The sequence below is a fragment of the Rhipicephalus microplus genome, chromosome 4 (genome assembly GCF_043290135.1).
Source record: "Rhipicephalus microplus isolate Deutch F79 chromosome 4, USDA_Rmic, whole genome shotgun sequence".
NCBI classification, from domain to species: Eukaryota; Metazoa; Arthropoda; class Arachnida; order Ixodida; family Ixodidae; genus Rhipicephalus; species Rhipicephalus microplus.
Window position 1 is genome coordinate 61,709,218 of NC_134703.1, and position 15,584 is coordinate 61,724,801.

General features: G+C 45.1%; 1 protein-coding gene across 1 annotated transcript; it reads right to left on the reverse strand.

Moving 5' to 3' along the window:
* Positions 1–924: 924 nt before the first annotated feature.
* LOC119171407 (glutathione S-transferase 1-like) lies at positions 925–14,340 on the reverse strand. Its single transcript, XM_037422237.2, has 5 exons — positions 14,170–14,340; positions 9,837–9,929; positions 9,281–9,399; positions 4,286–4,390; positions 925–1,434 (listed from the first exon to the last, which is right to left on the reverse strand). Exons 1-5 carry the CDS (start codon positions 14,300–14,302, stop codon positions 1,273–1,275), a joined length of 612 nt encoding a protein of 203 aa, XP_037278134.1. The 5' UTR covers positions 14,303–14,340; the 3' UTR covers positions 925–1,272.
* Between the last annotated feature and the right edge of the window lie 1,244 nt (positions 14,341–15,584).

Genomic DNA, 15,584 nt, shown 5'->3' on the forward strand with positions numbered 1-15,584 from the left:
TTAACTGTGCTCATAAAAAGCCTGTGCATAACGTTATTGCACCTTATCACCTTTTGAATACGCAGAAACGTGAGCGATGGTCATACAGCTGTGTATTGCGCTAAGGAGGGTGGGGAAGTCTCAATGCGTAAATGGGATTCAAATGACGGACCCTGTCGTGTCTCGCCTGTTTTTCTCATTGAACCTCATTACGAAGCAACTTCTTCGTGGTGTGGTAGCGTCGAAGTCGTTAGCAAGTTACAGCCAGCTAGGGCTAAGGACCTAACAGGTCTCACGCCAACCACTGGACTGTCAGGTCCACCGTGGTCTGGTCAAGCATAAGCGGTGACACGCAGCGCTCAGAATACAGCAATAACGGCTTCAAGCAGCGTCACTGCACGGCGAATTGTGCACCATCATCACCATCAGCACTCTTTCACTGATTTACAAGATTCGAAACGAAATTGACATGTCTAAGAAGAAAGTAACAATGCTCACTTTACTTACAAGTGAGCGTCATACCTCTCTAGTACCAAACTGTTCTTTATAAGCGTCTTCTTGCCTTACAATTGAAAGTCTTTTGGTTATGGTTTGTTTAGTGTGCTAGTTCAATGCACCTTCCTTTCAAAGCAATTAAAGTTGGCCTATTGCTACCAGTGTTTGTACCCACTGACGAAGTTAATTGTGACTGTATCTGTACCCTTACACACAGACCATACTACTGTTTGTATGTGCTTCATCTTATCGTTATCAAAACCTCGTTTACTGCCCGAGTCTTTATCGCTGCAATATTCTACGCTGAATCTAAGAAGTACTGTACAAATACAATATGTAAGGCCGGACAAATTGGGCCCAGTTGGCTCTGGCTGCCACGGTTTGGCGTCCGTATCACATGCATGACTAAGCCTGTTTACATTGTCCATTGCAATGACCACTATTATGATGGCAGACGTTCCAGCATTATGGTGGATTATGGTAATGGAAGCAGGACATTTCGGTAGATGGGCTTTCAGGATTATATCGATACCTGGCATTCCCATATTCAAACGCAGTTCAAGATAACAAAACCTCCGCGTGCTTCGCAGACATGCGACGCATGTCAGCGTCCGTCGTGAAAAGTATAAGAACGTCTTTCATCTTCCCGCTTCTCTGGTGTGACTGTTGTTGCTAAACCATATCCTTATTCTCGAATAACGTTTGCTTTTCCTTCGCTTTTCACCAATAATCTGTTCGCGCAACGCTGCGCGCGTAGACGCCCCTGTACATGCATAGTGTGCACAGTGTTCTCTTTGATTATGCGGCCGCCTGTTGCTGGTCGAGGAATGCCCGCACCAGGGGCAGGGCGGTGACACGCTCGTAGTGCGCCTTCAGATGCGCGTGGCTGTCCAGGGCCCCGTGGAAGCGCTGCAGCAGCTGCACGCACGAGAACGTCACCGCCAGGTCGGCCCACGTCAGCTGCGCACGTCATACATGCACCGAAGGTGCTGTGTCACGCACTGGTTGGTTGTCACTCGAGGCTGACGTACTTCCGCCATACATAGTTGTATATACATAATGGCGTGGTTTTATAGAACTATATAAACACTTCAGCATAGTACTATCTTTCTCGTTAAAGTGGTGTAAATGTACCAAGCACTTTTTAAACCGATGCTTACACACGTCACTGAAGTACAGTGTATGAGAAGCATCTAGTACACTCTTGCTAAAGTAAACTTCACTGATCGAGGACTTGGAAGCATCAAGCTTTACTATCACTATTGTGACGAACACACGCAGCTATTGAATTGATGATTGAATGAGAATAATTTCGTGTCAAGTATAAGTCATGTAACCCTAGGAAAAGAATGGCTTAGTTAGTTAGTTAGTTAGTTAGTTAGTTAGTTAGTTAGTTAGTTAGTTAGTTAGTTAGATAGATAGATAGATAGATAGATAGATAGATAGATAGATAGATAGATAGATAGATAGATAGATAGATAGATAGATAGATAGATAGATAGATAGATAGATAGATAGATAGATAGATAGATAGATAGATAGATAGATAGATAGATAGATAGATAGATAGATAGATAGATAGATAGATAGATAGATAGATAGATAGATAGATAGATAGATAGATAGATAGATAGATAGATAGATAGATAGATCCACGCATTATTTGATTGCGCGACAACTTGCACAGAAGCGCTTGCTGAAACTGACAGAATTCATTTCACATTCGTATGCTTTTTTCCTGTTCAGTGGGAAGGTGAAAGCAGTCCCTTAGCGTGTACTATTAATCTAGGAAGCATCCCCTCATCCTCCCGTGCTAACTCATTCGTGATTCAAGCAATAAGCACTTGGGAAGCACTTACTGCTATTATTTCAAGCAGTAAGCTCTTGGGAAACTTCTGTTCGTGCCACACAAGCTCGCGAGACGTGCAGCCTATCCGCAACCTCGGCTGTTCCTGAAGTTGAATCGTCGAAACGCCACCGCTGGGTCGCGAGAGCCCACCGGGAGCGCAGCAATGTTGATTCACAGCGAGCGTGCGGCGGCACTTACAGCCGTCTACGCCACGAAGAGCCAGTTCACGCTCGTGACGATATACGGCCGCGGTTTGATCCCAGAAGTGGGACGGGTCAAAACGGCGCCGATGGCTGCTAAATATGGAGGCTTCTTCTAAATGCGCACAACGGAGAACCCGTGTCTCACGCCACCGTCGAGGAAGAGGCCGCCATGATACGCGCGCTCGCTTACCGTGCCACAGCAAGGTGGCAAGAGGAGGCGGGGAAGGAAAGGGCCGAGGGTCAAGTGCACGCGCGAGCTCGCCAATGCTCGTCACGCTTCGGCCGCTTCCTCGGTGGCTCTTTGTTCATTTCACTTCTCGACGCACGCTTGTCTTTCGTTACATTCGCTTTCTCTTATTTCATTTTTCTCGTAGCACAGAGGCGCTTTGTTTATCTCCTCGGAACCAAACAACAATAACGGCCTTCACACGGCGGAGGCGAGCGCCATCTAACCCGATATACCGTCGTGACCGCAGCTGTCACTTAGAAGTGTGGCAACTTGGGCTAGTTGGTATGGAATGACGATAGTTATAACGCGAGAACGAAACGACGACAAAGAGACAAGAAGGATCCTTCGTGTCCTTATTGTCTCTTTGTCGTCGTTTTGCTCTCGCGCTGTAACTATCGCAGCTGTCATACCGAGGGGTAATTCTAGACGCCTAAAGCACCACAGGACGAAATAATCACATGAGAAAGAGCGTATATATTACCTGTATATATTTCCTGCGTTTCTCCTGCAAATAAATCAGTTGCGAGTTGACGCTCTTTGTGATTATTTCTTCCTGTGGTGCTTTAGGCGTCTAGAATTACCCCTCAGTATGACGAACCAACTAGCCCAACAACAATACTTCTAAGTTACTTTGCACCTGTCAAGTTGGATCCCGCAGTGCACAACGATGAACAGGCATTCTTAAGGCGCAGCGCGGATGCAGATTGAGTTATTTCAAAGCGTCACGTACGCGACTGACACCTGCTGAACGGAGAGCGTCCTTGACAGGCTGTATACACAAGCTGTATACTGTATATTACACGTGGAAGTCACGGTGACTGCCAGATGCAGATGAAATCGATTTCCGGCCATTCATTATACAGCTGCCCGGAAATGCTGTGCGAGGCGCCATACACGTAGAGACGAGATTACCTTGCAGTTTACGCATATCCCCTATATCTAAGTGTCTGTTTCATATAGTGTCGTTAGAACATACACACCTTATAAAGAACTGGGGACGTAAAATAGAATAAATTACCTATTTGAGAGATGCCTTAATTGCTCCCATGAAGTGCTCTGCAGTTTCGTCCACACGACCCTATAAAACGCGTCCATCTGTTCTCTACTTTTAGCCATCAAAAGAAGGGAATATCTTGTTCTTGCATTTATAATTTTACATATATCAGTCAACGTGTATATTACCTATGAGGGTTGAATTGCTTCGCTTCGGCAAGTAAGTTTTAAGATCTGACAGCTTTTTTTTTTTTTCGAGGTCTGAAAACACGTGAGAGCTTTCACACCAGATATCTATAGCACTGATAACTGTACACTTGAGTATGCAAACATGAACGTCGCGCCTCATTTCACTTTGTTGTGACGCTGAACCTTGACTACTTATTCGCACCATGACTCTTCCTATCTGAACTACTAAAGCATGGAAGTATACTACTCTGAAAAAAAAAACATATTTTCTTACCTAATTAACTGGTTAACAATATTCGTTTTCCTTTAATTTTCGCATCACTATAGGCAAGATCCTGCATCACCCACCTGGTCGCCTACGAAGTATTCGGTGCCGTTGTCATTGAGGAGCTTCTCGAAGTACCTCAGGTATCTCGGCACCTTCTCTCGTAAGTCCTTGGCTTCGGCGAGTTTCTGCGAGAAGAAACGCGATTGCACAGCTGAAGAATGCGCGCTGTATCGATGAGCACATGCCCTTGCATCATTGCTGAAATCGTTCAGATGGTTAGGTAGCCACGTTTGCGAACCAGTGAATAAAGCAAAGAATTGATTCGCCGGTCCTCGGAATTTCGTCTTTTGCTCTTCTCGCCTGCTGAGAGAAATGTAACTGGCAGAAACGTGCTAGCCTAGGCTAAATATTTCAAGAGAATGATCGAGACATAGTTAATATTTGCTAAGGCCTCGGACGCCAGTGCGGAAAGCCGTATTGAAAAACCTATAGAAATGGCACTCATCACAATGTCCCCAGACGACGCCTTGATGGATTGTTTATGGCATGATCGCCCAAATACAACTATAGCTTGATGTGCAAATCCTCCGTCAACGTTAGAAACTCTTACGCTGTCAGTGCAAAATCTGACAGGCCAGGGTTCTCATGTAATGAATTCTAAATAGAGGCGCATAAGCCACACGAAGCTATAGCGTATTCCGAATATAACTCTCTCCTTTTCATAACCTCAAAGCTTACGCTAATTCCCCAGTCAGGAAAACAGCGGGTCTACACAGAGAGCTGTTATTTTTCATTCTTTTCATGCAACATTATACAACCACTTTCTACTAGATTACCGAGGTTGACTTTTCTCCTCCTTTCTTTCTTACATTCCAACTTACCCTGGGTACGGGCCGAGGGCGTGTTGTTTTTTTTTTCTGGTTAACATTCTGCTTGTTAACATTTTGCTTGTCCTTTCCTTCCAACCTTGATGTGCTATATTCGGGTTAAACCAGCTATGCTGAGCCAACTAAACTACTACTACATTTCTAGCAATATTCATTTCAGTAATTGGCATGGCATCAGTCAACGTATCGTTATTCATAAATAAAACCGGCAGGTTGCCTTTGTTGATTAATATAATATCATTATCTTTAGCCGGTAAACATGGTCATATCTGAACGTACTATGAATCATGACCACAGCATGTTCCCCAACATATTCAGCTTTAATTCAGTATTCTCAACTTAGTCCGGTCTTGTAGGGTTCAGGCTCAAACACCTATATTTAAAGTTTATCTATATAATATAGATAACCTCTACATCTCTCGTTTCTCTCCATCTCAGCTATACAGCACCAGGGCCTTAGCCGTTCCTTTTTTTTTTTGGGGGGGGGGGGGGGCTGCGTAAAAATGTTGTGGGCAAGGGTGTACAGACAGCCCAATCCCCTCCTCTCAACGCCAACATGCAGTACTAAACCACCGTTAATTTGCCCTCTATATATCTATTACCATTAACCCTACCACTTTTTTCCGTTCTTCTATTGTTCCCTCCATAACCCTATAGAATTTATCCAAAACATTGTCCTCGTCCAAGTTTCCGTCGGCCCTCTACCCTAGAGCTTAGTACTTGTACAGCGCGTTGATTATAATGATCACCAAGATACAATGTGCTAAGAAGCGCTAAATGTGCTTGTAAAATTGCTCACCCTTGGTGACCTTCAAGATTGATTCGACCATGATGTTTCCAACTCGTTGCAGCCGGCACACCAGGAGGGTTAGGCACAAAGCAGCGCCACGTCGACCCAGTGCTTGGAACACACGCCGCGCTATTCCTAGCCTACTAATTCAATGAAGCCCTCCGAAGGCGCCTGGCCCTCACAGAGAACTTCCCGAAGAGCAGACTTAAGCGCGAAGAGCAGATCTTAAGCGCTTCGATTTTCATTAGGACGCCACCAGCAGTAAATAGACTAGGCAAAATTAATCGACGCTGCTACGCAGGTGAATAACGGTCAATTTACTTCTTGTACACTCAGCCTATGATGCAGGAAACTCGGCAGAATGAAAGAAGTTCAGAAAGCCATTAATTAAGTTCGATGCACTGCTTGTGCCGTATGGAAGCGCAGGCCTACGATTCTTGCTCGATGTCAACGAAGACAAAATGTCCCCCGCAACCTTTTTCGGCTATCTGTCTTTTTGTGTGTGTGGCTTTCTTGTTACTCAATAGTCGCAGACATACAGAGTTGGGGTATGCGTTAGAGTATATAGGCCATGCCGAAACACATGGCTAAAAAATTTTGACTGCGCAGTTCCTATAACCTCGCGCACACGCTGCACGAAAAAAAACGACACATCAAATTTACGAGTAATGTGAGCTATTAAGAAAAAAAAAAACAAAGCCAGGAAATGCAATGCACAGTTCGTTAATGATCAAGTGAAAGTTCAATAAAACACTACTACTTGCTAGACACACGAGTGTTCCTCTCACGTGGTCCATTCATAAAACGCACATTACACGCAGTTTTTAAAGTGTACTAGTCACATAAATGTAATTGATGATTTGATTGATATGTGGGGTTTAACGTTCCAAAGCCACCATATGATTATGAGTCATGCCGTAGTGGAGGGCTCCGGAAATTTCGACCACCTGGGGTTCTTTAACGTGCACCCAAATCTGAGCACACGGGCCTACAACATTTCCACCTCCATCGGAAATGCAGCCGCCGCAGCCGGGATTTGAACCCGCGACCTGCGGGTCAGCAGACGAGTACCTTAGCCACTAGACCACCGTGGCGGGGCACATAAACTTAATTGAGTACCTGTCTATCGGGATATCCTGTAAGGCAGTCAGGGCACATCTTTGTTTAGCGGGGTCTCTCTCATTCTGCAAAAGTGGGCAAGCCTTTGCTTCGACGCGTTCAGCATTTCAGCACGCACCGACATTGAGCAATGTGCCCAATTTTGATTGAACTTGGGTGTGTGTGTGTGCACGCGTGAATGTGCCCGGAGTTTGCTGTCAAGTCAAAATTTTTAAATGTTCTACCAAATAGCCCAACATTACAACACAGTATAGGAAATGGTTGCGTGCCTTCAGAGAGCCGTGGTCACCACCGACAATCGCGTTTGTTGGCACGTAACAAGGTTGAGCGGACGTTTCGAACACGGGTTTTTGAGCCGCATTCACATTATGAACGAAGTAGCAAGTGACAAAAATGTGTGGCTCTTGGAGTAAAAACAGTAAAGAAAACAACATTAGACCATCTCCCGCCAAAGAGAACCATGTGTATAGATGCGAAGCAGCGGGCGCTAACGCTCACACTGGCGGCGACGTTGACGCTAGCGCTCAACGTGCGGCACTGCGCAGGAAAGAAGACTGTGGAGTCGCAAAGCACGCAGTGATGGACCGGTGCTTCCTACTGGTACACGTCAATCGCTGCTGATGGGCAATGAAAAACAGAAGACTCCTATTGGACGCAGGAACCCGCAGTCCACGTTTAGTTAGCGCACACGCTGCGAATATTTATTTTTCAACATCTCCCACCGGCCCTATACCTATGGGGGTCAAGATCCAATGCCTATATATATATATATATATATATATATATATATATATATATATATATATATATATATATATATATATATATATATATATATATATATGGGGGTGGCCAGTGAACAGTTGTGCAGCTCGAGTAGTGGGTTTTAGGGGCGAAGCCCCTTACGCCATGGGTCGTATGTTCCGTCTCGTCGCATAGTAGTCGTAGTCGTCGTAGTAGCCAGTTGCATTCCATTGCATGTCAATAAAAGCGGTATCACAGCATATCCACGGAGTGAGTGATGACGAGTGGGGCGAAGCGTCCATCAGTCCGTCCGTGCTTCCGTCTATGTGTCCGGCCGTCCGCTTCCCCCCCACTTTTCATCATTCACCTCGTGGATATGCTGTGATTTTTTTTTTCAATCAAGAAACTTACTAGTAGACGTTGTCGGTGTTGCGAGGAGAGAGGAGGGAGTGTGGGAGAGGAGGGAGAGGACACGCGCATGCGCAATGGAGGTGTAAACGCCACGGGGAGGGATGCCTAAAGGAGAGACGCTGCTGCTTCGCATCCCAGCAGGGTCCCCTTTGAGAAGATTGTGTGAATATCTTACTTTTTTTCTCTTTACCATTTCTTAGGTATTTTTCCTTTCTCTATTCATATTTGTTCCTCTCTTTTTACTTATTTCATCCTCTTTCCTACACTTTCTATTGTTGTTCTTACTTTCTCTCTTTCTCTATTTCACCATTTACACGTTTTTTCTTTGTTGTAATGCATGGTTTTGTCCTCGCTACGTCAAGCGACGACAGCATACGACAGCCTGGGCCCCTAATGTGCTCCGAACCTAATATCAACACCATCACGGTGCTCGAAGAATGAGGGAAAAAGGAGTCCTCCTTGTCGCGAGCTCGCCCTCACGTATCATCGTCAAGGCGATAGAAATGCATGAAGAAGAAGGCGCGCCCACATCATTTTATTAGTTTCAGCGCCTGTGCGCCTCGATTTGTAAGGTGCGCAGTCAAAGTCACCAGAGCTCAATCAATCTATATTACTTGAGCGCACGTCCTCTGAGGCGCTTGCTTCCCCGCAGTAGGGTGCCAGTTTCTTACGATTTCAGATGCGCATTTCAAAGTAACGCCAATATATATATATATCCGTCATAATTAACGACGCTGGAATTACTTAAAAGATACGTCAGATAATTTACGATTCAATTTCGATATTACGAGACACAAGGCTAAAAATTCTAGTAAAAAGTCACGAACAAAGATTTTGCTGTCAGGGGTCTTCTAAAAGACATTATGAAGCTGCAGACGACTACATGGGCTGAAAAACCACAGAGAGACTTCTATAACTTTCTAAGGGTCTTGACAAAACTTCATATATAGTGCGTTTGAAAGATCTATCGAAGGCGTTAGCTGCAGCTAAATATATTGGTCGGGTTTTACTTCGGGAGTGTACATATACGTATATTCTTCCAGCTTTCCCTGTTTCTGATTACACCTGGAAAAAGCAATCAAAAGTGCCTAATCAAACTTTTTTTGTTCTTTCCACACACTCACGTCTTCTTCGGGAGCCAATCTCTGAGGCTTTGCATGACGCACGCTGGAGAAGAGAGAGGCGATGCCGGTGACAATGGTAGCGCACTTGGTAGCCTCCCGGGCGTCCTTGCCTTCGAGACCTGCGTGACGCACCACGCGTGCGCTGAAATGTATGCGCCACTGCTCTCGCATTTAGATACTATTACGACATGAAGGTTGATTTATTGATTTATTGATTTATTTTATGTGATTACGGAATTCAATACCGAATGCAACTATGAGAGGCCCAAGCAAAAGTTATAAAAGCAAGTGTACAGTCGGAGTAAAGACATTACAAAATATTTCAGCACTTTGTGACCACAGTCAGTCGAACTGCACAGTATAGGTTCACATGTTAGCGTATTCTTGAACTGGCTAGAAATAAAAAAAATTGAGGCAGCTTGTCGAAGGAGCGGGAATATTCGGCTTCGTCTTGCGACTCGTGGTTCGTAAACTTTAAAAGCTGACTGTGCATATAGCGCATGGCTATACAGTATGTGTCGAGTCATGCGAGGGTGTCCACTCAGCGGTCACTCACCGTACTGCCTGGCGATGTAGACGCAGATGGCGTAGTCTGCGCCCAACATCTCTCCGTCTGCGTACAGCACCGGCAACGAGCCGAACGGCGCGTCTGCGTGGGTCGTCCCCAGAGTTCCGCCGCCGTGAAAAGGAGAAAGAAAAGCAAATTCACTCTTAAAAGCTTCCTCATATTCCCCTAGTCATATTCCCCTAGTCTAGAAAACCTAAAGGTATTGACTTGCATTAACCACCGGCTTCTTGGCCAATCCCCCTTAGTGGGTGAGAGCCACAAAACAAAAGGAACAAGCAAGCAAGCAAGCTTCCTCACTAATCTCCAAGCTTTCTCGGTGTAGCCACAGTTTCGGATACCACCTGGAAAGGGAAAATACGAAAGAATACGAACAGCGCGTGCTCTTTCGTTTGAGCTATCCCAAAGTACCAACTATTCCGATCACAGCGTGGCTCAATTTACCTCGTTTGGTACATAAAGGGCTAGCTGTATCGCATCAGATGTCAGACAGCACGCAACGCAAAAAAAAAAGAAAGAAATAGAGACACGTAACTCCTCAGAGTTCACGATGATCGTAAATTTCGTCTGCAAAGCATTGTTTTCTGCGTGAGAGAAGGCGACAAGCGGATGTACCAACTGGGACCGCACAACAACGCACAACGTGTAGGAATGGCATACTGGGCGTGTTTATTCAGCATATTTTGAAGTGTAAGGTGAGGTTCGGCAACGGAAAAGATGAAAAGTCATACACACGGAGGCGTTCGTTGTGTATGTACGATCACCGTTCATTGTGCATGTATGATGTTCGGTCTCAGCAAGTTAGCTCTCGCTTGTTACTCTACAATGGGGAGGAGAAAGAAGGGAACGAAAGAGATATGAATGACGGTGGTAAGGTAGAGAGAGAGATGAGAATATAGTCCGGATACGCTAGAGTAAATCTAAACACACAACACGTCAAAATGTGCCTCTCTTTCATATAGTGCAGATACGCTAGAGTAAATCTAAACACACAACACGTCAAAATGTGCCTCTCTTTCATATAGTGCAGATACGCTAGAGTAAATCTAAACACACAACACGTCAAAATGTGCCTCTCTTTCACACGGAACCCGGCTATACGACTTGGAAGTCCGCTGCGTGTGTCTCTGGAAACGGTGACGACGCACCCAACAGGACAACATAGAGAAAAAAACGAGAGGAGGGGGGAGGCAATTATAGATTCCCCCCAGGCATGTCGTTATGTGACCTAAGCATAGGTTTCGCAACTCCATTCTCGTAAGCTCCCCAAGTCCAAAGAAAGTTCTTCTCCCGAACAGCAGCGTAGGACTTGCTTAAAATTAATAACATGGAGCCAGCGTTGATGCAGAGATAACGCTTTATAAAGCTGCCCGTGACACTTACTACGCTGCCCTCTACAAGTCATGGTGCGCTTCTCTACCCTGGATGCCTCCTAGTACCTTAAGTTATCACCTTAAGCTGCAGAGCGAAAAAACTATGATGTCCTAAATTTGCGCCCACCAGGAGCAACCGCTCTTTTGTGTATAGTAGAAGTCTGGTTTCTTCGATGATTCGAGATTCTTAATAGTTTGATGCTCCGTGGACTTTTATTGTCTCCGGACTTATGAAACTGCACAAAACTGAAGTGGCTTCGTAGCGTCGAGTCGGCTGCATACACCTTGATGACTCCCTGCACTGCAGCGTAGCCTGGCAGGGAGGGGGGCTACGCTAGTGCACCTCTCCCACCGAAAGTTTTCGATTTGGCAAGTGTATAGCATACAGCCACAAATAAAGCCCACACGCCGTCATGCTTAATGTATGAAAGTGCCCCTCCCCTCACCACCTGCCCTCCCCACCCGAAAAAAAATTTCGGCCTGCGCTAGTGGCTTCCCTGCAATACCGGTGTAGGTGGCAGGCATCGGGTAGACCATGCACGGGTGGGTGCCTCGGAAGTCTGCAAGCATTCGCGGGCGCCGCATCGCAGAAGGAAGCAGTCTGGCGTGAAACGCGCCGCGCCGAGCGAGTCTGGAGCAAATCAATTTCCTGCAGCCAGTCATGCTGGGCGGTTGCCGCAGCTGCTTAGGACGGCGTCCACCGAGACGTCGACGGTTACAAAAGGCCTGGTGCATAGAGCTTAGAGCGAAAGCAACGGCGAGAGGGTTGCCCAAAGCCCAGTTACACGACTCGTTTGATTCGGTTCCATATGCCACGGATGACATACCGCGGGGGAAACGGAAATTTGGTCGCAGCCATGTGGCCTGACCCGTTTACCGCGTAATGAGTGGGCAAAAAGAAAACGATACACGGAAGGAAAATTTCTTCGATGCGTTCGAGCTTTTTACGCCTTGTCATGCCGCTGTACGTGTCCCTCTTACGGCGAAACTATAGCGAGGTCTGTTTTAAGATCAGCATAGAATGAATATCTTTTTTTTATTTTGCGCATGAATTTACTCTTACTACCGTTATGTACCAAATAGAACATATATATATATATATATATATATATATATATATATATATATATATATATATATATATATATATATATATATATATATATATATAAGGGAAAGAAGTGTATACCTAAGGGCTCGTTTTTCCGTGTTTTTAACACAATAATAATGAGATATAACAGACAGTAATGCCAAGGAATGTACAGGGGAAGTTATTAACATTAATGGAATGTAAATAAGAAGAAAGAAAAGTGGATGAAAAAATTACCAACTGTAAGCAGGAATCGAACCTACGACCTTCGAATTACGCGTTCGATGCTCTATATATATATATATATATATATATATATATATATATATATATAATGAGATATAACAGACAGTAATGCCAAGGAATGTACAGGGGAAGTTATTAACATTAATGGAATGTAAATAAGAAGAAAGAAAAGTGGATGAAAAAATTACCAACTGTAAGCAGGAATCGAACCTACGATTCCTGCTTACAGTTGGTAATTTTTTCATCCACTTTTCTTTCTTCTTATTTACATTCCATTAATGTTAATAACTTCCCCTGTACATTCCTTGGCATTACTGTCTGTTATATCTCATTATTATTGTGTTAAAAACACGGAAAAACGAGCCCTTAGGTATACACTTCTTTCCCTTATATATATATATATATATATATATATATATATATATATATATATACTAACAGCGGTGCACAGCGCAGGCTACAATTCCACAATATTAGGCCTATGTGTAGTCGGGAAAGAAAACGAGGCAGAGAAAGTGCAATATGCTGGTGAAATTTCAAGCGATTCCCAATTCTTAATTACTGACTTCCCCGCAATTCTGTCTGTCTATCAGTCACTCGTCCCCCCTCCCCCTTTCGAATAGTAGATAACTCAATTAAGGCTATATATACGACGTTTATCATACAAATATTTTAAAAGCACACGCGGCATTCCACAGCTGCAGATTTGGGAAAGTTATGATCTGAAGCCGGTCAAGTGCGAGCCTCTTGCCGTGTGGAGGATGTGCACTGGTGGGAGTTCGCTGTTGTATGCAGTGCTCGTCGTGGTAAGTGAGAAGTGTGGAACCTTAGCTCCCGACTTGGTGTACCGACGCCTTTCCGAGGTTTGGCGCTGTCCCCACAACTTTTGACGTCACCAAAGAGTATCTTGAATTTTTTTTTTTTCAGTGCGAACGAGACGGTGCACAAAGAAGGGCGTAGAACACAAACAAGTGGTGTTTGTGTCCTCTTCTTTTTGCTCCATCTCGTTCGCGCTGAAAAGTTTTCAAGAATGCATCAGTTCCAGCTCGCCTGCCTCTACATTGATGCACCGTAGAGTGCACAGCTCTCCATTTCCCTCCCCTCCCACCAATCCTTCGGTCCACCCGTAATGAGAAGGCACCCTTAATTGCAACGGCGACGCCCAAAGTCTGCCGGGCGCTCGTTCAGCGCGCCTGAGCTGTCGCATAGGCGTCCTAAATAGAGAGACTTCCCATTTTCTTTGCATTTAAATAATAAGTGTTTTCAATTGTCATCATCTACAGCTGCATGCAATTTTTCATTTCCTAAAACTCTGATCACCATGCCGAAGCAAGAAAGCTGCTGTTCTCTACGCACGAGTCCTTTGACGTGGTGTCTATCTGTACCGCGACTGGCGTATCGACTGGTCACATTTCACTTGACGCACCTGTTTTCTCGAGTAATGGCCTATAACGAATGCTGCAGCAACCATTACGAAAAGCGCCAAAGTTATTAACGCTTTTCAAGCAACCCCGTACGCTATAAAGTGTAGCTCATTAGCGAAACTGCGGGCAATCGCGGCGAGTACATACGCAAAGCGGCGTTTGCGACAGGCCGGTAATCTCGTTTCGCTTACCGGCTTCAGCTTCGGCCGCCTTGGACTTCTCGAAGGTGACGTACTCGAACTCGACGCCGGCGTAGGTGAACAGCAGCGCCGCGAGGCGACCGGACGAGGGAACCTTGTAGTCGACCAGCTTGTACTGCGGCATTTCGGGGCCTGCGCCAAGTGGTCCGAATGACTGCGCTTGTAAAAGCCATTACGACGACGTGGTGCGGCGATGCAAGAGCCTCGCACGCCCGATGTGCGTGTATTCGGAAATCGGACCACCTGTCAATCAAAATGTGCAGCGATAGCCTAATAAAAAAAAAAGAGTATGTGTAGCTCCTTTCGCTGATTCCCGACTTCCCACGTACTATGTGACTCTTTTTAAAGAGACACGCTAACTCTCTTTCGGTTTTCCCGACTCCCCAAAGAGTGTACACACGTGTCTTGAGATAGAGTCATATACGTGATGAATTATGATTGAAATGACTCTTCTTCTTCTTTTTTAGAGTGTAGACGAGCTCAGGTTCCATATAATTCAGAGGAGGAACGTCTCTTTCCTTAGTCTCCGTGATCGGTGGAAACCAGTGATCCCCTATAACTTGCAGAAACCACGTGATTCCTGTTCCGTGAAACGTGGACTTAAACTTACATTCAAGTAAAGCTTTCGTACGGGCAAGTTGGCGCAATCTTGAACACACATTCGGGCGAAAAAAAAAAAAAAAACACGGGCGAAAATCTATAGCGATCAAGGTGAGGTGTATCGGCTCAGTCCACGACCTGTTGCACGAAAGTGCAATCGACATCCAACCTTGATCAGCTCTGTTGCACGGACTCCCCCCCCCCCCCGCCACGCTCGCGCGGAACGGGCCAATGAGAAAGCTCCTATGCTGTACTAAAAACGCGTTTTCAAAGTATGCACTATACTTACATTGTACGGCCATCCTCCACTGTTTCTCGAAATGAGCGAATTTCCTCTTGCACGTCTACCTAAACCCCGCGAAAATGGCAACTGGGCGGGTTGGTATGCACTCTTAATTACGAAGCACGCACGAGAGACACTGCCTTGTTTCGTGGTGCCCTTTCACAGTAATCGATCCCGCAGGAGAGCCAGGAACTTCAAAAGGTTTCGACAGACTGAAAACAAAATGCGCCGTTAGATATAAGAAAGAAAATATTAATTATAATAGTTTGGGTTTCACGTGCCAGAACGATCATGTTGATTAAGGTAAAATAAAGACGTGTACGTAAAAAACACAGAGAGCAGCGAAGGTACGCATGCCCTACATTTATTTATGCCATATAACTTCGTTGAGAAGTTGTTTTATTAGTTACCTATAACTAAAGCTAATAACAAATTATACACCGCAATGCACGTAAGTTTCTTGCACTTTTTTTTTATCGTTCTCACTTGGGAAATCGATCAAGCGCACTATAGTTTTCTGTAT